Source organism: Capsicum annuum, chromosome 12 (genome assembly GCF_002878395.1).
Source record: "Capsicum annuum cultivar UCD-10X-F1 chromosome 12, UCD10Xv1.1, whole genome shotgun sequence".
Classification (NCBI taxonomy): domain Eukaryota; kingdom Viridiplantae; phylum Streptophyta; class Magnoliopsida; order Solanales; family Solanaceae; genus Capsicum; species Capsicum annuum.
Window position 1 is genome coordinate 159,515,035 of NC_061122.1, and position 26,495 is coordinate 159,541,529.

Here is a 26,495-nt window from a genome sequence, read left to right on the forward strand (position 1 = left end):
TTGTTGGCATCATAATTTGGTGTTGTTGCAACACCCCAATATCTATTTTTACTTTATTCAACGCAGCCCTGAATACAGCAAGATCAATATATTTTATCTCCTTTGCTTGGGCATTGAATCTGTTCTCTAAATTTGCAACTCTCACAGGCAATGTCACAAAGGGCTCTAGTGCAACCTTGATTCTTTTGTCCACAGAAGTAGTGAACTATTTGGTGAAGGCATGTAGATGTGCCTCACACCACTTGGTTTGCTTAGCCACCTTCCTAATATTAATTAGCTGAAATAACGAACCTATTGCTGCTGGAGGAACTGAGGGGCTGGCTTTAGTCTTAGGCACTAAAGCTACCTGTGCTGAAAAATCCTATATATACACATGACATGCTGCTCCTGCATCTGTAACTGGAGGGTCTGCTACTACCTCTGTACCCCTGTCAAGCCTAAGTCCTGGCTGCACCTCATCAAACGGAATGGGGTTGTGAGTCTTCCAAGCACGAACATTTTCATCAACTCTTATAATTTTTGGTACCCCAGTAGCTCTGCACAATTCTGTAACAAGACAAGGAAAAGGATAAGCAGTTCATTCCTTGACATCCTTATCTTTATCTTATCCACAATGATTTTCTCAAAGTTTAAAAGAAGCTGCTGCACCAAGATTGCTACCAAAATAGCTTGGTCATCGCCCAAAATATTATCTCCCCCAATAGGCATTATCCAGACTTGCACTAAGCCCCACTAAAATTTTGCCTCCTGAGTTAATGAGGACTTACAGATTCTCTAATTTGGGTTGTTCACCCAAGCCGATTCTCCGTCAGCTAGGATGTTGGCCAACTAAGGACGTTGTTTGTCCTTATTCTTTTTCCTAGCATAAAATGATAGTGTGGTGGCCTGAAGCATGAAGTCAGGGTCGTGCAAGAATCTGTTGATGGTCCTGACCGAAACATCAACCATTATGCCCCTCACCTGAACTCTATCAAGAAGAGTCTAATCCACTACTTTCTTACCTGGTTTGCACATGTTCTTTTACCTAGCTTGGTAGTTAACATAGAACTCCCGAACTAGTATGGGACAAAATGAACCTTCCCCTTCTGTAGTCTGTCCTAAGCCACATTCCTTGAATTTTTTCTTCACCTCAGGGTATTTGCTCAACCCTTTCGTGATGATCACTTTTTCTTCTTGGATTGGCCTCTTTACATTCCTTCTATTAATTCTTTGTAGCTCAGAAATGTAGATGTCCTCAGTTCTAGGGATTTTCCATCTAGCATTGTTCCTCACTTCCAGGTTCTTACACTTGATAAGAGTCCTCCGAGGTGTAGACTCTTCATCATTTTGTTGCTCAATGGATGGGAACCCAGAAGCTGTTCCCTTGGATTCAGATTCTTCAGACTCTTCTTGATCCCCTTCATTAGAGTCAGCATGTTCAAACTCATGCTGTTCAGAATCACCCTTTTCAGATCCCTCTTGCTCAGAAGTTGTGGTCGACTCAGTATCATTAGTGTCCTCTACCTCAATTGGTGGAGTTTTCTTTGGACTTTGCTTCTTTTGTTTCCTGAGCAAGGGTTGCTCCTCCTTATAGTCAGATTCCTCATTGATGAGCTTACGGTGTACATCATCTTTGGTGGCTTTCTTTGATTCTGTGGGACTCTTTCTTTTTGGTGTTATTTGAAAGTACCTGAGACATTAGAAGAGCATTATTCAACCCTAAAGATCACAAACATAGGTACATTAATCATTTAAGCTCATTTATATTTCAGGCCCCAAGTGCGATGATAATTCTTGACAAGCCATCATAACCGTGATAGCTTATCACAGTTGTCGTCAACCTCAGACAGAACCCAAAAATTTTTTACACTTTCTGACGGTATTTATGATAGGCCATCATAATTATGATAGACCATCATGATTATTGTCAGCTCTATCCTGAACCAACTTTAATTTTGTCATCTTTTGATGACATTCCTGATAAGTCATCACGATGGTGATATCCCATCATGGATGTCGTCATACTTATCAGGACCTACTTTTGACTTTAACTAAATTTTTGGTCCCCATTCTTGCTCAAGATTTACTTGAATTCGAATCGTAAGCCATCTTTTCAACCCTTGGGCTTGTACAACAAACCTTAGGTGCGTTTTTAGACACTTTCCAAGTTGAACTTTGTTCAAGCATCTTGGGGATATTGGGTTATCTTTCATTCATCATACATTATAAAAAAAGAGAAGAGTTAGATTAGAGTATACCTGATGGAGCTGTTAAACTAAAATCACGCACCAAAGGAAGAGTGATTTTTTGTTTATTACTTTCTTGGTATGTTTTTGCAAAGGATGGGAAATATTTTAACTAAGGAAATAAATATTAAAGAAAAAAAAGTTAAAATCAGTGGAAATTTGAAAAGGTCGCGACAGGGCTAGGTCAGATCTGCTTAAATTTAGGCCCAGTTTTTGGATTTTAAGGCTCTAGGCTGACAACAATTGACGGATTGTCATGATTATGATACCCCATCACGAACGCCGTCACCCTTAGGCAGAGAATTCCCTAAGCTTGGTCTAGCTGACGGCATTCTTTATAGCTTGTTACAATTGTGACGGCTTGTCATGGATGTCGTCATGACCTTCCAGCTGACCTTTCCACTTTTCCACCATCTCTATACTAAATCCTAATTCTAAAAATTAAAAACACTTGTTTAAACATAAAAAACTTTGGGTTGCCTCCCAATAGCGCCTGATTTACTATCGCGGCACGACTTGGTTATCTTGACTACTCAGACTTTGCCAAGACAACCTATTGATCCCCCTTTCCTATCGTCATTAAAGACGTCAACGATCGAGAAGACATTCATATCATTTTGTTGCGACATGGGTTGAGGCATTTTGAATTTTGCCTCTTTCTTACCGAGCCTAAATTTAAGCTCATTCAACTCCATGTCGACTATTACTCTTCCTATTATATAAATGGCCTACCCAAAATAATGGGTACCTCAAAGTCCACATCACAATCCAATACCATAAAATCAGCAGGAAGAATAAAGTCTGCTACTTTTACCAACACATCATGCAAAATTCCAACAGGCCTCTTTATCGACCTATCTGCCATTACTAGTCGCATGTTAGTAGGTGTTGGAGCTTCTAAACCGAGCTTCTTGTATACAACCAGGGGCATCAAATTCAAGCTGGCACCCAAATCACAAAATGCCCTTGCAACATCCAGAGATCCGACTTTGCATAGAATAGTGAATGCTCCAAGGTCAGCCTTCTTTTGCACTAAAAATTATTTGGAAACCGCGCTACAATGGTGGAGATTGTCCACCTGCTCACTGCTGACCTTTCTCTTCTTTGTGATGAGGTCTTTCATGAACTTTGCATAACCTGGAATTTGCTCAAGTGCCTCAAACAAAGGCACATTAATTGTCAATTGCTTGAGCATTGCCATGAACTTGCCGAATTTTGCATCATCGACCTTTTTGTTCAATCATTGAGGAAAGGGAGGTTGTAGTCTAGGGATATTCTTTAACACTACTTCCTTTTCTTTCTGGTTTTCCTTCTCTGGATTATCAGCAGAACTATCCAGCTTCTCATACTCCACTGGATTACTTTCTTCGGGTTCATCAACCATTACCTCATCTTCTATAGATTTGCCCACAGAAGGTCCACGTAACCTCTTACTACTTTGAGTGGTAATCGCCATATATGAGCCATCATTCTGCGGATTCTAAACCGTATCACTAGGTAAAGTACCACTTTTTCTCTGGTTCAGTGTAGTAGAAAGTTGACTCATCTGCTATTCCAACTGCTTAATAGAAGCAGAGTGTGAGCTAACCAACTGACTGAGGGTAGAGAATTCACTCTTCATAGTAGTTACCCCCAAGTTGGTATCTTCCACTCTTTTCAACAACTTTTCCATCATATCCTCCATGGACATTTTTCTTGAGCTAGTTATTGCAGTATCCCAACTTCCAGAAGGAACATATAAACCACTCCTGTCACTGTTTCTTCTCCAATGTCCTTGCTCTCTATCCTTGTAATCAGGCTTTTCATAAAAGTTCCGACCTTGGTTCCCTTGGCTATTTCCTCAAAAAACCCCCTGATTACTCACATAGTTTGCTTTTATATCAGCACTCGTAGTAACAGTACCCTGAGATTCAATAGCCTTAACTATTTCAGTCTTTCCTGATAGCAAGTGCTTGGTCAGCAAGTCTATCTGTGTCTTTAAGTGGGCCATGTACTAGTCTCTCTCCTTATCCCTTCTGCATTGCTTCGAAGTCATACCACCAGAAACAGTCGGACTAGACACCACAGAATCCCTAGTGTGCCAAGCCCAACTCTGCTTGGTCATTCTATTCAGCATATCTAAAGCATCTAGAAAATAGAGGTTAATAAACAAACCACCTACAGCATTGTCTATAATTGACTTTGTCCCAGAGTTGAAAGCTTTGTACAAAGTCTCCATCAAATGCAAGTCTGTCATGTTATAATTCAGACATTGAGCCAGCTTCTTCTTAAATCTCTCCCAGGTTTTGTGTAATTCTTTAGTTGGAAACTATCTGAAGTTACTGATTTCGTCCCTCAGCTGTACCCTCCTGGAGAGTGGAGAGAACCATTTTAGGAATGCCTCTTTTAACTTTCTCCAATTAGTTATAGAATCGGAATCTAACTCGTTTAACCACATTGTTGTCTTTCCAAACAGTGACAATGGAAATAATCTCAACCTGATCATATTCTAGCTCACTTTCGGATTGTTAAAAGATTTGCAAATAGTGATGAAGTTCACCAAATGCATGTTCGGATCATCACCAGGCAAGCCTCCAAACAACCCCTTCAAATTCAGGAGTTGGATCATGGTGCTTGTTATGCTGAATTTTGCATCCGGTGCCAACGGTGGAGGAATGATAGCACACGTTGCACCAGCTCCATCCATTCCTTCATCATTTTCATCAGCCTCATATTGAACAGGCTGTTGACCATACCTTCCTCAGACTGGACAGTTTCTATTGAAATTTCGTTGCATTGGTGAAGCAATTTGCTCAGCTCGCCTTGGGTTTTGAGGATTCAGAAATTCCTCATCACCCAAGTCTTCATCATCAGGGTTCTGGTGACATACTTTTTGACCCACATTCTGTATGTTCACCTGAGCCCTGGCCAAAGAGGCTAGTCTGTTCACCTCCTGTTGTTCAACCATTCTCTCTATCAGCTGAGGTTCCAGATTGATTGGTAATAATTGTTCTCCGGAGCTTCTTGTTTTTGGCATAAACAACACAGTACCTACAATAGACAAAAACAATAAATAAACATAAATCAAGGAAACTCAACTAACAGCAAATTAGCACACACAAACTTTCAGTTTATAACCGTATTCCCCGGCAACGGCGCCATTTTTGATAACTCTCAAATTACACTCTTGAATAGGTGTAAGCGATCATTGTCAATAAAAAATCCAACTAGGTTGGGGTCGAATCCCACAGGGAATAAGGTGTGAACTCAAGTTGCTTACAATATAATTTACTGATAGTTTACTATTTCCTGAAATGGGGGTTTAAGTTTTGCAGATAATTTTTTATCACTTTGAATGTAATGTTTGTAACCAAGATTTTATGAGATAACCAGGATTATGTTCACTAGGGCTTACGAAACAGGACAGATGCTACCACTAACTCAAGGTTTTCATGGTGGTTAGGATGATAAGCTATATTTATCGATGATATGCTCAAATATCTCTCGACCTATTCGAGCATCTAATTTCCTAATCCTCTTGGACTTAGGGAATCGCAACTCACTGCCTATATTTTACCTCAGGTTAATCAACCTTATTACATTGCTGATTATTAAACGAAGCCTTTCCGAGTCCCTTTTGATAATTCAGTTCCTACTGTTTACGATTTCTTTCTCAAGTAAACCAAAGTAGGTACGCCTATTGTTTGCAACCAACAGACATAAATTCTAATCTCATAATTATCAAGAAATCCTAACACCTATTAAACCTTGAGTAATTAATTACCACCTTATCATGACCTAACCCTAGATCCCATAATCCAGGTTAAGGGTGTTCATCCACTCATGATGCAAGCAATAAGCACATAAATTGAATTCATAATTGAGAAGATTAACTTACAATAATGAAGGAAATCAAAAGTGAACTTGTAATTGAATCACAAAGCAAACACTGAAATATTGGTTTAGAGAAAGAGAGAAAGAGAAAAGTCGTATATTGGCAATATGTCAATAATGATGGATAAAAAAAATATATCCCCCTAAAAACCCTAAAACAAGGTTTTAAATAGTTAACCCTAAATAAGGAAATAAAATTAAAGTTTCTAATTTTCTTTGAATTAGATGACGGTGCCTGTGATGGCCTATCATGATCTTGACGGCCTATCACGAACGTTGTCAACTTCTCTGTAAATCTATCTTCTGCTACCTAAGGTTGACGATGATGGTGATGCTCGATCATCATCTTGATGGCATGCCATGATTGCCATCATAAAAACTTCTTGCAGCTTTACATCTTCTGTTTAAGGTTGACGGCATTCGTGACAACCTATCACCAGGTTGACGGCATATCATAGATGTCGTCATCCATACTTAGCTCTCTATTTGCTTTCGATGTCACACTTTTTTCTTCCTTTATTTGTGGTTCCCCCTCTCCTCTACTTTTGCTACCAAATCAAAGTCAAATAATCAAAAACGAGTAAATTTGCTCAAGACTTTGCAATTATTTAGAGTTAAAAGCTTTAAATATGTTAGCATGGGCTCACACATCATAAATCTACCTAGCAGACTGGAGATCCCAAGAGCTAGATTCAAGGAGACCAAACACAGTTGTGTCTGGCAGGTTTAACATTGTAAAATACCCAACTCATTCTCATGATGTAGACAATGTTTAGTAAACAAGGATAAGACTTCTGGTGAAAAGTCTTTTAATGATTATCTAAATTTAGCAGATTTGACTAAATAGTTTAATCTACGGGATTAAACGTTTAGAAATCACCTATGTGAGGGCGAAGTGGATTCCGCTTCAAGGAGAATGTTAGTAAAGGCCTATTCTCTAAGCTCTCATAAAAACTAGGACGTGTTCATGGCTGAAAAGAACAAAACCGTAGGAACCATAAATGTTAAAAAGCTGGTTATGTGACATGTGTTGTCTAGGTGTACATTAAAGCTCGATGGTTCAAAAATATCAAATCTACCGATTGACCGATTGCATCCGATGCATGTTCACTATAGAAATTTCAAAGGAAAACCCACTTATCCAGATGCAATCAGTGTTTCTTGATGATCACATACTTGTCCATAAAAGTTTTACAAAAAATAGTCATTCCCCATTCATATGGGGGATTGTTTGGTTCATAGAAGTGTGAATGGGAAATGGAGAAAAATTGGTGGAGAAGAGGAGACATCAATTTGGAAAGTGTACTCCCAAAATTAGAAAGTTCACTAATTCTCCCACATTGGTGGGACAAGGGAACTTTGGAGTGTTTATAATGATGAATACTTACTCCACATGATAAGTGAGGCAAGAAATAAGAGATGCATCGCGCTGTCATCGTCGTCGCTCGCTCGACTTCAGCTTTGGATTTGGATTTGGATTTGTCAAATAATCAATCGATGAGATCTATCTTTTTAGACAAACTTTATTTGACAAAATCTGATCAATACTCTATTTATATGCATGTAGTAACATTAATAGATGCAATGTTTTGACAGAACTGATGCACTGTTTCGACTGAACTGAAGCGTTGTTTTTGAACTGATGTACTATTTCTTTTCGACTGAACTGATGCATGCACTGAACTGATATATTATTTCTATTTTGACTGAACAGATGCAATTCTTCAATGAAGTGATGCACTATTTTGAACAGGTATACTGTTTGGTGAAATAATATACTGCTTCAGCAAAAATGCTGCAGACATGCATTTTTCAGAAATATCACACCATTTAAGTGAAGAAATGCCACCTTTTCAAAGAGGCATATGCTAGGCTATGTAAACCTGCTTTCCTTCACAGGTTTTAATATGAAATTTTTAGAAGATAAACTCTCTTCTTTTCTTTACAAATATTCAATGTGATCAATCAAAACGTTCTATGTGTTCGAAGAATCCGCCTATTTGAGGTACCGTTATAGTTAGATTGAAGGCCATTTTATCCTGTGAGGAAGATTCCATAACCTCGGGTATAGTGAGATGAATTATTCCCTAAGGAAAGTCCGTGAATTCGGCCGACTTCGTCTTATTCATTTCTGTTTCATCTATTTTCTAAAAAATAAAATACACCTCTTGGTAAGGTCATTTTGATCTTGTGTTGAGGGTATTTTATTTACTTTATTGTGTTCTTGTTTATATACTTGAACTTTATTTGAAGTTGTTGTTTCTACGATACAGATTCTGCGTACCCATAGAAGGAATACAACAATCTTAAGGAATAACTTTACAAAATCTGTATAACTTGTTTTTGGAGATTAAAGCTTAGGATTTCTACTCTGCTTGAATTTAACTAGTGATTAGAATACATAAAATCTTCATCACAAGTTAAAGTTCACTCGGTTGACGATTTCAAGTTATAAAAACTTCATCGTTAACTAGAAACAAGAAGAAAGGTTGAAAAGTTATTTAACTTTATAAATAGTATTCTGAAAAATACTAAATTTTTCTATCTTGTGTTGACAGGAAAAATAACAAACAATAGTAAAATGCAAGATATGACAATGTCTGTGGGGGCAACTAATATTTCCACATCAAGTCGCACAATTGCTCTGCCAACAATGGTACTGGCGGAGAAGCCCAGAAAATTTTTGAGCATTGACTTCAAGCGGCGGCAGCAAAAGATGTTCTTTTACCTTACCACTTTATATCTGCAATGGTTCACTAGCGAAGATGCTCCTGCGGTGTTCGAGGGAACCTCAGACAAAGACCGTTTTGTTATTGTAGAAGCTTGGAAACATTTGGACTTCCTTTGCAGGAATTATATTTTGAGTGGTCTCCAAGACGACCTCTACAATATTTATATGCTGAGTGGTCTCCAAGACGACCTCTACCATATTTATAGTGGAACCAAGACATCAAAGGAACTGTGGAGGGCACTTGAACTAAATTATAAGACGGAGGATGCGGGAATTAATCTTTTTGCACAGTTCCTGGACTTCAAAATGATAGATAGCAAATCTATTGTCTCTCAAGTACAGGAGTTGCAAGTCATCATACATGATCTCCTAGCAGAAGGTATATCTTTGAAAAATACCTTAGTCTAACAGATTAAAATGTTCTTAATACTCACATAAACTATTTTGTAGGCTTAATTATTAATGATGCTTTCTAAGTAGCAGCGATAGTTGAGAAGCTACCACCTTTGTGGAAAGACTTCAAAAACTACTTAAAGCATAAACGCAAGGAGATGACTATTGAAGATCTTATTGTCCTACTTCATATTGAAGAGGATAATAAATCTTCCGAAAGAAGGTCAAAAGGGAATTTTACAATTAATGGAGCACATATTGTAAAAGATGACCAAAACAATTCCAAGAAAAGAAAGAAAGATGAACAAGGAATCAATCAACCCAAGAAAAAGTTCAAGGGAAATGCTTCAACTGTGGCAAGATTGGCCACAAGTCCACAAATTATCGTGCCCCAAAGAAAGGCAAGTTGAAGGATCAAGTAAATATGATTGAATCCAACAAAGAATGCGATGATCTGTGTGCTATGTTCTTAGAATGCAACTTGATGGGGAATCCTCGCGAATGGTGGATAGATCTGGTGCGACCCGCCATGTATGTGCCAACAAGGAGTTGTTTTTGTCATTTGCTATGGCTCAAGAAGAAAAAATGATCTACATGGCTAACTCCACTATGGCTAAGGTATAAGGAACAGGAAAAATTTGCATAAATATGACTTCCAAAAAGGTCTTGACACTTAACAATGTCTTGTATGTTTCGGAGTTACGTAGGAATTTAATTTTTGTTTCACTTCTAGACAAAAACGGATTCAAATATGTAACCGTTCCTGGAAAAATTGTAATTAGCAAAGGAGAAATATATGTAGGAAAAGGCTATCTAACTGAAGGCCTATTTAAGATGAATGTAATTACTGTTGAAATAAATAAAAGTTCAAATTCTTATTATTTGCTTGAGTCTTATGATTTATGGCATGAACATTTAAGCCATATTAATTACAAAACGTTACGAAAACTGATTAACTTAGAAGTTTTGCCAAACTTTTTATGCAATAAATTAAAGTGTCAAACGTGTGTGGAATCGAAGTATGAAAAACATCCTTATAAGTCCGTTGAAAGGAATTCCAATCCCTTAGACTTAATACAAACTGATATTTGTGATCTGAAGTCAGCACCATCACATGGTAGGAAAAAGTATTTCATAACCTTATTGATGATTGCACTAGATACTGTTATGTCTACTTGCTAAATAGTAAGGATGAAGCAAAAGATGCATTTAGGCAATATAAAACTGAAGTTGAATAACAGTTAGACAAAAAGATCAAATGATAAGAAGTGATAGGGGCGGAGAATATGAATCTACCTTTGGACAAATATGTGTAGAGAATGGAATCATCCATCAAACTACGACCCCATATTCACCTCAATCTAATGGAATTGCAGAAAGGAAAAACTGAATTTTAAAAGAAATAATGAATGCCTTACTTATAAGTTCTGGTTTACCATAAAACTTATGGGGGGAGGCTATCCTTACGGATAACCGTATACTCAATAGAGTTCCCCATAGTAAGACACAATCAATTCCTAATGAAAAGTGGAAAGGACGAAAATCCAACTTGAAATATTTCAAAGTGTGGCGGTGTCTAGCAAAGGTCTAAGTTCCTGTGCCTAAAAGGGTTAAGATAGGACCTAAGATGGTGGACTGCGTGTTCATAGGATATGATAAAAGTAGTAAAGCATGTCGGTTTTTGGTTCATAATCCGAACATCCAGATATAAATAAAATTACGGTAATGAATCAGATAATGCTGAATTCTTTAAAAATATTTACCCATATAAAATTTGACATGAACAGTCTAGTGGAGGAGCTAAACGACTTCAAAATGAACCAAGTGAGAATGTACATAATGAAGAAAATCCAAGACATAGTATACATCAAATAACGTCTACTTCATATGGATCGGATTTTGTAACATTTCTCTTAGAAAATGAGCCTCAAATATTTAGGGAAGCGATGGCATCTTTGGACTTATCCTTTTGGAAAGAGGCAGTCAATAGTGAGATTGATTCAATATTAAGCAACCATACATGGGAATTGGTTGATCTTCCTCCCGAAAATAAACCTTTAGGTTCTAAATGGATCTTTAAACGGAAGATGAAAGTGGATGGTACTATTGACAAATACAAGGCAAGACTTGTAGTAAAAGGCTTCAAACAAAAAGAAGGCCTTGATTATTCGATACATACTCGCCAGTAACAAGGATAACATCGATTCAAATGTTAATTGTCTTAGCTGCGGTATATGGTTTTGAAATCCATAAAATGGATGTGAAAATCGCTTCCCTAAATGGAGAATTGGAGGAAGAAATTTACATGGAACAACCTGAGGGTTTTGTAGTTCTAGGGAAGGAGAATAAGGTGTGTAAACTTATTAAGTCATTGTATGGACTAAAGCAAGCACCTAAGCAACGGCATGCAAAGTTTGACCAAACCATGTTGGTAAACGGCTTCAAGATAAATGAATGTGACAAATGTGTATATATTAAAGACATACCAAATCACCAAGTCATTGTTTATTTATATGTGGATGATATATTGATCATCAGTAGAGATATTTCTGACATAAATGCAACAAAATAAATGCTCGAGAGCAAGTTTGATATGAAAGACCTTGGAGTTGCAGATGTAATCTTAGGTATAAGAATCTATCGAACTCCACAAGGGTTGGCATTATCACAGTCTCATTATATCAAAAAGGTACTTGACAAGTTCAAGTATATGGAATTCGGTATTGCCAAGACTCCATTGGATGCGAGCTTTGCACTTTAAAAGAATGAAGGTGAAAGTGACTTGCAATTGGAGTATGCAATAGTATTGGGATGTTTAATGTATATAATGAACTATACACGACCAGACGTAGCATGCACTATCAGAAAATTGAGTTGGTACATGAGTAATCCCAACAAAACTCACTGGATGGCAATGAAAAGAGTTTTGAGGTATCTTAAGTACACTCAAAATTATGCCTTGCATTATAATAAATATCTTGCAGTAATTGAATGATATAGTAATGGAAATTGGATCACCGAATTGAATGAAGTAAAATCCATAAGTGGATATGCATTTACAATCTGTGAAGGAGCAATCTCTTGGAAATCATCCAAATAGACTTCTATTGCTCGCTCTATAATGGAATCTAAATTTATCGTATTGGACAAAGCCGGTGGAGAAGCAGAATGACTCCAAAATTTCTTCGAAGATATTACTTATTGGCCCAAGATAGTGGCACCAGTATGTATACATTGTGATAGCCAAGCAACAATAGGTAGGGCAGGGAGCATGATGTACAGTGGTAAATCTCGTCACATACGATGAAGACACAATACCATTAGGGAACTTCTCTTTAGTGGAATTATCACTGTAGTCTATGTAAAGTCAAAGGATAATGTGTCGGATCCACTTACAAAAGGCCTATCTAGAGAAGGAGTAGAAAGGATATCCAAGGAAATGGGTTTAAGGCCTAGGACAAGTCAGCTTGGCGGTAACTCTACCTAGCAGGCTGGAGATCCCAAGAGCTAGGTTCAAGGAGATCAAACAAAGTTTTGTCGGACAGGTTCAACATTGTCAAATACCCAACTTGTTCTAATGATGTAGACAATGTTTAGTAAACAAGGATAAGACTTCAGGTGAAAAGTCTTTTAATGATTATCTGAATTTGGTAGATTTGACCAAATAGTTTAATCTACGGATTAAACATTTAGAAATCACCGATGTGAGGGCGAAGTGGAAACCACTTCAAGGAGAATGTTAGTAAAAGCCTATTCTCTAAGCTCTCATGAAAACCGAGACGTGTTCATTGCTGAAAAGAATAAAATTGTAAGAGCCATAAATGTTAAAAGGCTGGTTATGTGACATGTGTTGTCTAGGTGTACATTAAAGCTCGACGGTTCAAAGATATCAAATCTACCAATTGACCGAGTGCATCCGATGCATGTTTACTATGGAAAGTTCAAAGGGAAACCCACTTATCCAGATGTAATTAGTCTTTTCTTGATGATCATATACTTATCCATAAAAGTTTTACGAAAAATAGTCATTCCTCATTAATGTGGGGGATTATTGGGTTCATAGAAATATGAATGGAAAATGGAGAAAAAATGGTGGAGAAGAGGAAACTCCAATTTGGAAAGTGTACTCTCAAAATTGAAAAGTTCACTAATTCTCCCACATTGTTGGGAGAAGGAAACTTTTTAGTGTTTATAATGATGAATACTTACTCCACATGATAAGTGAGGCAAGAAATAAGAGATACCTCATGCTGTCGTCGTCGCTCGCTCGGCTTCGGCTTCGAATTTGGATTTGAATTTGGATTTGAATTTATCAAATGACCGATCGATGAGATCTATCTTTTTGGACAAACTTTATTTGATGAAATTTGATCAATACTCCATTTATATACATGTAGTAATAGTAACAAATGCAATGTTTCAACAAAACTGATGCACTGTTTCGACTGAACTAATGCGCTGTTTCTGAACTGATGTACTGTTTCTTTTCGACTGAACTAATGCATGCACTGAACTGATATACTATTTTTGTTTTGATTGAATAGATTTAATTCCTCAATAAAGTGATGCACTATTTCAAACAGGTGCACTATTTGGTGAAATGGTATACTGCTTCAGCAAAAATGCTGCAGACATGCATTTTTAGAAACATCACACCATTTAAGTGAACCAATTCCGCCTTTTCGAAGAGACATCTGCTAGGCTATATAACCTGCTTTCCTTCCCAGGTTTTGATATGAAATTTTCAGAACAAAAAATCTTTTCCTTTCTTTACAAATATTTTGTGTGATCAATCAAAACGTTATGCGCATTCGAAGAATTCGCCTATTTGAGGTACCATTACAGTCGGATTGAAGACCATTTTATCCTGGAAGGAAGATTCCATAACCTCGGGTATAGTGAGGGGAATTATTCCTTAAGGAAAGTCTGTGAATTCGTACGATTTGGTCTTATTCATTTCTGTTTCATCTATTTTTTGAAAAATAAAATACACATCTTGGAAAGGTTATTTTGATCTTGTGTTGAGGGTATTTTATATACTTCATTGTGTTCTTGTTTATATACTTGAACTTTAGTTGAAGTTATTCTTTCTACTATACAGATTCTGTGTACCCGTAGAAGGAATATAACAAATACTACTGTTGCGGAATGCTACTGTAACATCCTAAAAATATAACTTCATTTTAACCTTAACTAATTCAATAAAAGATTTCTACTGCTACTAGATTTTAACATGAGATTTTAAGTTAGTTATCAGTTTATCAGGTAGTCAATCAATGTTTATCAAATAAATATTCACGGGAGTCTGTTGAACTTGTAAGATGGAGAGGGGTTTGATCAGATTACCAGTAATACTTACTGTAATCGGAGATGAGATAACGAGCATAATCTGGGAGAGCAAATTGGCGAGATCTTGAGGAGAATAGGACCAAATAGTAGTTATTAACAAAGTCATTGCCAACAAGGGTGATGAGGACAAGGGCGTTGTTCACTAGCTGCTTTGTTTGTTCTGCTCCAATTAGGCCACTTACCCTTCTTTGATATTGTTCAAAGCACTCCAATTGTTTCCCAATTCTGATTATATTAAACTAAAATATGTCATACAATCCAATTTAATTATGTATACCTTAACAGGTAAAAACTTACATGCACCCGGTGTATAACCCAAACTAATGTTCTTTACCATGGTTATGTAACTAAATTAAGTAAAATACATATTGATTAATCATGATTAAGTAGCATAAACTTTAAATTCAAACACATAGCATGTATGTATTGGCTTGGTGTATACACTGGGTGCATTTAAGTTTTACCCAAACTTAGCATGCAAATTCTATCACTTAATACTTTAAGAAATCTGTGGAAGTTTAGTATTAGTGCTTTCTAATATTTTTTGACATATTAAATGACTTAGAGCTTTAAATAGAATGTTCTCATTTTATTGACAATAAATAAAAATAATATTTATATATAGTACTCCCTCCGTCCCAAATTGCCCATCCCAAATTGAGATGGCACATTACAACAACAACAATAACATACCAAGTGTATTCCCACATAGTGGGGTTTTGGGGAGGGGTAGAGTGTACACAGACCATACCACTACCTCAGGTGAAGTAGAGAGGCTATTTCCGATAGACCCCCAGCTTAGAATCGATAATAGTATAACAAACACAAAAAATAAGTGCAAAATAAACTAACACCGCTAGCAACAAGATAATACTACCACCACAAAATAAAAATAAGAATTATCTAACCTAAATCATAGACATCACACAACACCACAAATAAAAAACCACAGAAACAAAAGAACGCTTCCTTAACGTTACCGGCACACTCCCATCCCCTAACCCTCTACCCTAATCCGCATCCTCCACACCTTCCTATCAAGCACCATGTCCTCCATAAGTTGTAACTACTCCATATCATGCCTAATCACCTCTCTCTAATATTTCTTTGAACTACCTCTACCCCGCCTAACACCATTCATAGCTAGTGTCTCACACCTCTGCACTGGAGCATCTCAGCCCCTCCTCATCACATGCCCAAACCAACGTAACCTTACTTCTTATATCTTATCCTCCACCGACGCAACTCCCACCTTCTCTCGAATAATCTTATTCCTCACCCTATTTTTTCTAGTATGTCCACACATTCATCACAGCATTCATATCTCCTCCACCTTCAACTTTTGGATGTGAGAGTTCTTAACTGGCCAATATTCCACTCCATACAACATAGCCGATTAGACTACCACTCTGTAGAACATACCTTTAAGCTTCGGGGGAACCTTTTTATCACATAAGACTCCCGAAGAGATCCTCTATTTCAACCATCCTGCCCCAATATGATGCATCACATCCTCGTCAATCTCGCCATTTCCCTAAATCATAGACCCCAAATACTTAAAACTCTCTCTCTCCTAAATGACCTGCGAGTACAGTTTCACCACTACTCCATCCTCCTGCGACACCTCACTAAACTTATACTCAGGTACTCCATCTTGGTTCTGCTCAACCAAAATCCTTTAAACTCAAGTGTTTATCTCCAAATCTATAACTTATTATTAACTCCTCTCCGAGTCTCATTAATCAGTACCACATCATCTGCAAATAACATACACCAAGGCACCTGCCCTTGAATATGTCGCGTCAAAACATCCATCATCAAGGCAAATAAAAATGGGCTAATAGTTGATCCCTGGTGCAACCTTGTCAGAATTGGAAACCCCTCTAGCCTCTAAGCACCTCCACAGAATCTCTCTCAGAACTCTATCCTACGCTTTCTCTAGATCATTAAACACCATGTGCAAGTCTTTCTTCCTCTCCCGAAACTACACTAATCTCCTCACGAGGTGAATAGCCTCAGTGGTCGAGTGACCTGACATGAAACCAAACTGATTCTCAGAGATACTCACGATCCTTTTCATCCTCAACTCTACCACCCTTTCCTAAACCTTCATATTATGACAACAACTTAATGACTCTATAGTTGTTGCAACTCTGAATATCTCTTTTATTTTATATAAAGGAACCATCGTACTCCATCTCCATGGTTCCAGCATCTTTGCCATCCTAAAAATAATGTTAAACAACCTTGTTAACCACTCTAAACCTGCTCCACTACCGCCCTTCCAAAAATCTACTGAAATCTCGTCTAGCCCCGTCGTCCTACCCCGACGCATCTTGTGAATAGCCCCTTGACCTTCTCAATATCGATACACCTATAATAACCATAATTGTGACACTCATCATATTTCTTCAAGTCTCCCAACACAAAATCTTTGTCCCCCTCGGCGTTCAAAAGTTTATAAAAGTAGGACTGCCACCTCTTCCTAATAAGGGCATCCTCAACCAACATTGTACCATCCTCTCCCTTGATGCACTTCACTTGGTCAAGGCTATGAACCCTTCGCTCCCTAGACTTGGAAAGACTATATAACTTCTATCTCCTTTTTTCTTCTCTAACGCCGTATATAATCTCTCAAAAGCTGTTGTTTTAGCCTTCGTAACTGCTACTTTGGCATATCTTCTAGAAACCTTATACTCCTCCTTATTCGTCTGTCTTTCCTCATCATCCTTGCTCTCCACCAACTTAGCATAAGCCGCCTTCTTAGACTCCACTTTTCTCTTAACCTCTTCGTTCTACCACTAGTCTCCTTGATACTTGCCAAATCGACCTCTTGAGACACCCAACACCTCTTTAGAAGTCTCTCTAATACAACTGACAATCATTTCCCACATACTATCCATATCTCCTTTACTCTTCCAAGCCCCTTACTCTTCAACTTCTCCCCTATTTCCAAAGCACTAGCTAAAGTCAAACTACCCCACTTAATCCTGGGCCGAGCCTCCATACTCCTTTTCTTTTTGTCCTTATTGATAACCAAGTCCATCACCAATAACCTATCCTGAGTCAAAAGATTTTCACTAGATATTACTTTACAGTCTTTACATAGCGCTCTATCATTCTTCCTAAGGAGTAAAAAGTCTATCTAAGTCTTGGCCACTAAACTATGAAATGTGATAAGGTGATCTTCGTTCTTTGGAAAGCTCAAATTTGCTATCGATAACCAAAAACCCTAGAAAAATCCAAAAGAGAAGCCCCTCCTTCATTCCGCTCCCTAAAATTGAAACCACTATGCACATCATCATAACTTCTCGACAAAGACCCCATATGCCCATTGAAATACCCTCCCACTACAATTCTCTCAATGCTTGGGATGCTACTCACCATCTCATCTAAAACCTTCAAAAAGTCCTTCTTCTCTTTGTCCAAACCTACTTGTGGGGTGTAGGCACTAATAACGTTCACCGTAGACCCTCTAATGACCAACTTAATAGACATCAACCTATCACTAACTCTTTTAACCTCTACCACCTGCTCCCTAAGTTCTTCATCTACTAAGATGCCTACATCATTTCTACGTCGCACACTACCCGAATACCATAACTTATATCCATCCATATCTTCGCCTTAGTGCCTACCCACTTAATTTCCTGGACACACGCTATACTAACCCTCCTCTTTCTAAGAATCTTTACCAACTCTATAGACTTATCCTGTAAAGTTCCTATGTTCCAAGACCCAACTCCCAACCTAGACCCTTCTTTATCCCACTTAGCCTTACTACCCATTGCCCCTAACCCTAGACTCGTTCCTAGCCCCAACCCAGACCTAATACCACCTAACCCCAACCTCAACCTATGATATGACCCTAGTCTCCCACCACTAATTATAGGCACTACGTAAATAGGGGAAGAAAGATGAAAAAAATGAAAAGGGATAACAAATGGGCTAAGGAAAACCAATAATATATGGAAAGAAATAAAACCAATAATACAACGCAAGTTTTGATAACCAACAATCAATAACGGAAATTATACTGCCACAATAAGTAGATATGCTAGTAAATCAAGTAACAGTAATCAAGCAAGTAGAATAAACAAGTAACACTGTTATCAAATACCAAAAGAAACAAGTAAATCATCACCCACAAATAAGATAATTAACCAAGAACAACATAACCAGTAACAACCAAATCACAAGAAACAAAAAAATACGACAAAGCTATACTGAAAGAAGGAACTAAATATCAAAGTTTAGAAGTCACCGGGATACTCGTGTATTCCAAGTCCTCTCTTCTTGCATGATATGATGGGTTTTGGTAATTTGATGTTGAAATAGGTCGCCAGAATAGAGTCATCAAAATAATGCCACCGGTGTGTCGCCTAAATATCGCCGCGATGTCTCCTATGTATTGCCAAAATTTGGACATACTAATGCCGTGCTGGAGTCGAACCGACAAAAACCCTAATCCCACCGGCGATAGCAGTGACGACAGAATGGCGACAATATGGTTACTTTAGTGTCAACTACTGCTACTATATGAAATACGTTGATGTCGTCAGTGGAGTTCATTCAGACGATTGAAATGGATGATGGCAAAAATAGCCATCGTTTTCTACAGTAAACTCACTTTAGTGCCGTGAAAAGCTACCGATGGAGAACAGCTGCGGTGGCGGAGGAGTTAGGGCAGTGGAACATTGATTAAGAAAAATAATTAATAACATGCCTAGTTTACCATAGTACCCCTATTAAATGATGTTTACATTTTAATTTGAAGAAAAGTAATTAATGCAAAGGGTAAAACATGAAATAAATCTTTTTTCTCTTCTTGATTAATGAAAAAGGACAAGTAAAATGAGAAATCAAATTAAAAAATTTGAGATGGGTAATTTGGAACGGAGGGAGTAGTAGACATGAGTAAATCTTTCAAGTAGTATGTGCATATATCCAATAATTTAAGAACCCATCATTTAAGTTTTAACGTGAAATAAGAATTAGATAATGGGACAACTTTCCTGGTACAACAAAAGTAGGGTTAGCTAGGTAGTTGAACGAGACTAAGAGATCATAGAAATCTTCCAAAATTAATTTTAGGTAAAATGGAAAAAAATCCGAGGTAATTTTGAATTTTTCGAACGAGACCAAACCAACTACTTGTAAGAGAAGAAAAGAGACTACAAGTTAAGACAGATATCATATGTAAAAACCTAGTGTAGAAACACGAATTAAATGTTGCACTAATAGGAACAAAACAAGCAACAAATTAAATTACTTGTAGTTTATTCCAAATTAATGGAGTTAAATAACAATAGGAAGCAAGAATGAAAAATATGAGTTCAGATCTATAGCCTTTAAGGCACATACAAACTGGAGAAGATTTAGTTGTTGGTCTACTTTGAAAATTTATTTTAATAAATGGACACTCATTTTGGCAAATCCTAATTTTTTTGGGTTTGGTGGGCCATGGGCTTAAGTTTAAAATAAAAAATATTTTGGCACTCCTTATGTATTTTTAAAATCTTTTGGAACCCCTTATGTATTTATTAAGTACATATTTAACCCTACTCTTCCATTAAATACAAAAAAAAAATTCTCTCATCTTCACTTTCTTTACCAAAATCGCTTCTTCTCTCTTTCCATCATTTTCAATTTTGAGCTCGTGTAAATCAGCTCCAACTTCGATCTTCAACTTCAGGTAAACTATATTATTGTTCCGGTTAATTTGTGCTCCATATTGATGGGATTTTTTTTCATTTTTTTCCATACTCATTTGTGGCGGGTGAAGTCGTTGGAGTTTAAATAAATTATTTTTTTTTAAAATGGGGCTTGATTTTAGTGAAAGTGGTTGTTTTTAGTTGGTATTTACTTATTTTTTTACAGATAATTGGTGTGTATCAATTATCCTTTGCGATCGCATGTTGAAATTTCTTTACTAATTTCATCGGAATGTGGCAAGATATGTGATTTTTGTTAAAACTTTTCTCCAATGTAAGGGTGTTGTAGAAGCATGTTCATGTTGGGGATTTCTTCGCTGCGTATTTGATAATTAGACCCAAAAAGTTGAATTTTTTTTAAGAAAATGGGGCTTGATTTTACTTATAATTTGTGTTTTTAAGTTGGTATTCGGTTTGTTTGTGCATTGTTTGTGTTGAATTTTAACTTTCCTCGACGATTGCATTGAGATTTTTTGCCACTTTTTGTCGATTTGCATGATAAAAATGTGCTGTAAATTGAATTTTTTTCGCAACTACTGCATTGAGTTGGTGCTGCAACTGCTGGCATATTAATAGACTGCTAGGTCGATTAGGTATTGTATCTGTTGTTAATTGAAATTTTTTTGAAAAAATAGGGATTGATTTTTCTTATAATTTGTGTTTTTAAGTTGGTATTTGATTTGTTTGTGCATTGTTCTCATTGGATTTTAACTTTTCTCAAATACTGCATTGATTTTTGTTTTGCGAATTTTTCTTGATTTGCGTGCTTAAAATTTAGGTTCCTTCCTTTTTTTGTTCAATGTAATGGTGATTTAGATGCACGTTCTTATGGGTGATGGAGTTGTTTTCGAAGAAACTTATTCTGCAAATTAGAATTTTTGGTGCTGCAGCTGCTGCCATGTTAATTGATTACTAGGTCGATTAGGTATTGTAGTTGTTGTTATGGCTGAAAAATGGTAGTTTTTGTTTATAGATCATAACAAATGGCTAAAGGTAACAAACGCAAGGCTGCAGAAGGTGATAGGTCTGAGGAAAGAAAAAAATGAGCAGTCGATCAATTGGAGAATAAAAATTGCAGCGAGGAAGTAGTTGAAGCTTCAGTTCGAGATGAGCTAGAGAAAATAGACCCTCTCGAGGCTAGGATAGACGAGGAAGCATTAATCTTGACCCACTGTGCAAAGTTTGTTTTGGCTGAGAGGTACGACCTCACCACAGTCCTGGATGATGTCGGATCATTTTTGGATAAGATATCCTTTAAGTCCCGTTTGAAGATGTTTAATAAATTCAAACAAGTCATGGTTGATCAACGTCTAAATTCTAGGTTTAAGAATTCCTATTTTGGTGGTTTATGGGACCTACTAGAACATATGAAGTTTAACAGATAACTTGTCCACTATACACTTCTGCGCCGAGTTGAACCGGACAATAAGCTGCATGAAATGTTGTTCAACATCAATAACAGGCCTGCATGGTTTGGCCTGAAAGAGTTTGCGCTAATAACTAGTTTAAATTGTGCGTGTTATCCCCATGATTCAAGATATGTCAAAGCAATAGAGGAGGGTGAAGCTTTTTTCAAAAAGATTGTGAAAAAGAGGAGTGTAAATGTAAGGAGATTGTTGAAGCTTATTAGAGGTGGGAGGCTGGACAAGCTTGGTTTCGTTCATGCACTACATATTGCTTGCACGGGACTTGTCAAAAATCGTGGACATAGACACCATCAAGATGGTGGATAACTTGGGTTTATTTGAGAAATACCCTAGGGGTAAGGAGTCATTTTCCTTGTGTAACGCCCCGATAACCCATCCCGAGACATCACATGATGCTCAAGGCCACACGTGGCCTCAAGCTAACCCTGTAAGCCTGTCATTACTTTCAGAACTCTCTACGACATAAATCATCATAAAGTAGGGAAGAATAATCATGACATAAACATACTGAGATATGAAATAATACTGTCGTGTACAATCAAAATACGAACGTTCTATACAAACTGGTACTCTAGTCTGAATAAGCCTCTACTACATAAGACTGAAGATCTATTGGGACAGATCCCCAACTGGCTCATACTGAACGGAAAAATAAACAACCATCAATTAGCAAGACAAAAATCATGAACATAGTTCCTCGAACCATGAGGACTCACCAACTACAGGAATGTAGATAAAGGTACTCGTAGATTACTTTGACGGCTGAGACTGAGCACCTGAACCTATATCACGAGAAAATATAGAATACAAAAGAGTATGGGAATCAGTACTTGGGAATATACTGAGTGTGTGGGGGTGGATGCATCATTTTAAATAATATCATAAATGTATAAGAAAATCATACATGCTAACAATAACAACTCTCTTCGCTTGAATTATCTAAAACATCATTTTCGAAAGTCATCAGTAATAACATATGCTTCATAAATCTCGTAAATCATTTAACCCAACTCAAACTCTTTGACTCATGACTTAGAGTGACTTGGTAACTCATAGTACTTAGATCATTATGGATGTGGAAGTTTCTTATAATCGACATAACTACACCATGTAAGCCGCATAGAGTCCAACATTTTGCCCTCCTAAGGAGAGAACCCCACATTGGCAGGGGTGTTGTACTCTTTCCAGGGAGTAGAACCTCAATCTCGCTATCACAATCCCATACTCGGCCTCTGGCCTAAAATTATCAACATCAATCCTATGGTGGCATGTAGTTTCGGGAAAATACCACATTTCTCGCTCGGTGCTAAATACTCCTCCCTGACTCAGCTCAGAATGCATTAGGAAATCCATCTTAATCAATATCAACTCATGGGTCTATTATAAAGACCAAGAAATAAATATATATCTCATTTATAAATCATAAACATCTTGTGGATTCCTAACCCGACTTAACTCAACACAATCTTTCCCAACATCAAGTACATTTGCTTATCAAATCATTTCAAATATCAAAGCTTCAAGGAAACATCATAGGACTCATTCTTGACTTTCAATATCAAATATAGATATATATTAAATAGTAAAATTTCTCATGGAAAGGCATAACTCATAACACTTGTCTTAAATCTCTTAAAAATCATCAATACGTAATGAAAATATACAACTCATGGAATAAGTTCGCAATTTAAGAAACATGATGATAAAATAATCATAAATATCAAACTTATTCAACTCAATATCATAAATCATAAATAATGAAATTTGGGTGTAAACCCAATTACAGAATCATGTAAATCAATAATAGAAAGTAAGTTTTTAGGCACAAGAACGAAAAGAGTGTTCTTGTTCAAACCCCACATACATTGGATTTTGATTTGAAGATGCAGAAAATTGTTTGGAACTCTTATCACACTTTTAGACCAAGATTCTTGATACCTTTGACTTGGGAAACTTAGTTGTTGAACAACTTGGAGAAAGTCATGGAAGTTTCTTTGAATTTCTTGGAAGAGGATTTAGATTTTGGATCTTGTAGAAACCCTAGTTTTTAGGAGATTCTTGGAAGATTGAAAGAGAAAGGAGAAGGAAATGAGTGGCTCTTCTCAACTTTGATATATATATAAGACCACATGGGGAGGAAATGACCAAAATGACCTTTTTTGAAAATGCTGAAATTTGCTAATCGGGGCCTGTGACGGTCAATCTGAAGGTCCGTCAAGTCTCCTGACGGTCCACCAGATTGTCCTTAACTCGAGTACAAAAATTGAAACATTCTACGTCGACGTTATGGTCAAAGTGATGGTCCGTCAGGAAACTGACGGTCCACCAAGTCGTCCATCACTCGAGAGCCAGAAATGAGACATTTTGTCTCGACCTGACAGACCCTTTGACGGTCCTTCAACTTTTTGACGGTCCACCAAGCCTAAAAATAAGTCATTGTCTTGGATTGATGGGGCACTTTTCGGTCCATCAGGGACCTGATGGTCCACCAGGTCGACCGTCAAACCTGGGCAATCCGATACCGTTGAGTAAAACGGTCATAACTTACTCATCCGATGTCGGATTTTGATGAAATTGGTATAGATGGAAAGCTTATTAAATGATATACATGACAAAAATTAGAAATTAGAGAAATAAAACATGGTTTAAACATTAATAACTTTGAAAGTCATACATATCCACTCAAAAGACGGATTTAGGCTTAAGAAACGATCGGGGTATTACACTTTGACTCTAGACTATCTAAAGAAGCGGATAGACTTCAGCAGACAGAAGAAGATATTTGAGACAAAGGTCGTTTCATCGTACGCGCTCTATGGATTTCCCTGGGAATTGATGGTATTTGATTATAAACCATTGAAGTAGTTTATTATATACTGTAATTCATCTATGGTGTCTATAATATACTTACTCTCAGTTTTATGTTTTTGTTTATTCTTTTGATCACAGATTTGGATATACAAAGCCTTTCTCACGCTTAGAAGGGGAAATGGTAAATCAACTGAAGACCTGCTGCCCATTCCCCGATTGCTCAGATGGCACACCTTAAAATGCAATAAGCTAATAGAAGGTGATCCATATTTGAATGGATAGAGCACAAAGGTATGAAACATTTCTTCCGATAAATAATTTTTCCAATATTGTATTTCTAATCAATTACATTTTCCTATTTATCTATAGAGAGTGCACCCATACCTTATCCCCATAGTCTGTGAAATGAAGCAGCACTATATGAAAAAGTTTAAAGCATTTATAGACAAATCGAACGACGCATTCATCAATAGCTTGAAAGCCTGTCTGTAGGGTGTAACTGTTATCACCTTATCGAAGGATGGTGAGGATGGGGATGATGATTAGGATTTAGGTGGAAATGCTATTTCAAAGCATGTCACTCGGGGTGCGGGGACAAGTAAGTCGAGAGCATCAGAAAAGACATCGATGATTGAAAAATTAAAAGAGCGCGTGTTTAGGCTGGAGGAGTCAATCAAGGACATCAGTGATTTCATAAAAGAAGAGAGACTGAGGAAAGTAGAAAAGGAGAGGCAAAAGAAGAGAGATGAAGCTGAAGGTAATATTTGTTCTATATATTATAGAAGATGTATATTTTATATAATCCTTTTTACTTATAATAATAGAATCTGTAACATTCCTCATCAATCGATATCTTAGTTTATTATAACTGGTAAATACTTGAAAATTTAGGTGTGAAGGTGAAAAGTTGGCATTCAGCGGTGAGGGCTGGCCGCAATGACAGCGGCATCAAAGAAGCCCTCCTTAAGGTAACAGCTTTGGAACATGCCTCCATCAATGCTGATGAGGAGATGATCCCCAAGGTTGCAGCTGTTATAGAGAAGGAAAATCTAGATAAAAGCGATGAAGATAAAGAAGAAGAAAAAAATTAAGAAGTTGTTTGTGAAGAAGAAAACAAAGCTGATGGATCAGCTGGTGTAGAGAAGGAGAATCATGACGAGACGGACAAGATGAAGATGATAAAAATGAAAAAAATGGTTGTGAAGAAGAAAATAAAGAAGGAGATGGAGAGAAAATAGAAGAGAAGAATACACAAGAAGTAGAGAAAGAACAACATAAAGAAGAAGGAAAAAGTGATGCACCAGAAAAAAAAAGGCATCGCGGAGAAGGATAACGAGAATGAATTTCCAAACTTGGATGAATTTCTTAATGAAGTTAGTCAGGAAATCGACAAGATGATGGTGGAAACTGAAAATATTGAATCTTTAGACAATTGTTAAATTTTTATATGTGGCTGATGATTATTTTTATTTGACTAGATAATGTTAACTTCTAACTTTCAGCTCTGGGTGCATAGAACTGAACAATTTTGTTTTCTAAACTGCCTTTTATAGTTTATGATAACCATTTTTAATTTATATAATCAACGTATCATTGATTTTACATGAATTATCATCATTGATTATAGACTCTGATTAAAAGGTAAAGCATATACAGTAGAGCGATGTGTAGTCGATGAATGAAAAAGGTAAACCATTTATAATATAAGTAACAAGTAGTCGATTAATAAAACATTCAAAATACATTCAATCCCACTACATCCCCATTACACCTTACCAAAAAGTTAAAACTAATAGTAAACCATAGACCATAAATTTCATGCCCTTTTCTTTTTCTTCAGCCATAGTCAACTTATGCTTAAGTTGATCCCTCTCAATTTAGACATCTTTTAACAATCCCTTTAAGTTATCAATCTTGTGTTCCGATTCTCTATATAATGTCATTGGAAGATCCCTATTTTATTCAGAATCTC

General features: G+C 36.9%; 1 protein-coding gene across 1 annotated transcript in view; it reads right to left on the reverse strand.

Annotated features, from left to right (window-relative positions):
* LOC107872190 (GDSL esterase/lipase LTL1-like) overlaps positions 1-26,495 on the reverse strand; it is a 57,093-nt gene that overhangs the window by 15,863 nt on the left and 14,735 nt on the right. The window contains exons 4-5 of the mRNA XM_047401664.1: positions 14,582-14,810; positions 4,150-4,163 (exon numbers count right to left, since the gene is read on the reverse strand). Coding sequence (XP_047257620.1) covers positions 4,150-4,163; positions 14,582-14,810 — 243 coding nt within the window. The remainder of the gene's footprint in view (positions 1-4,149; positions 4,164-14,581; positions 14,811-26,495) is intronic.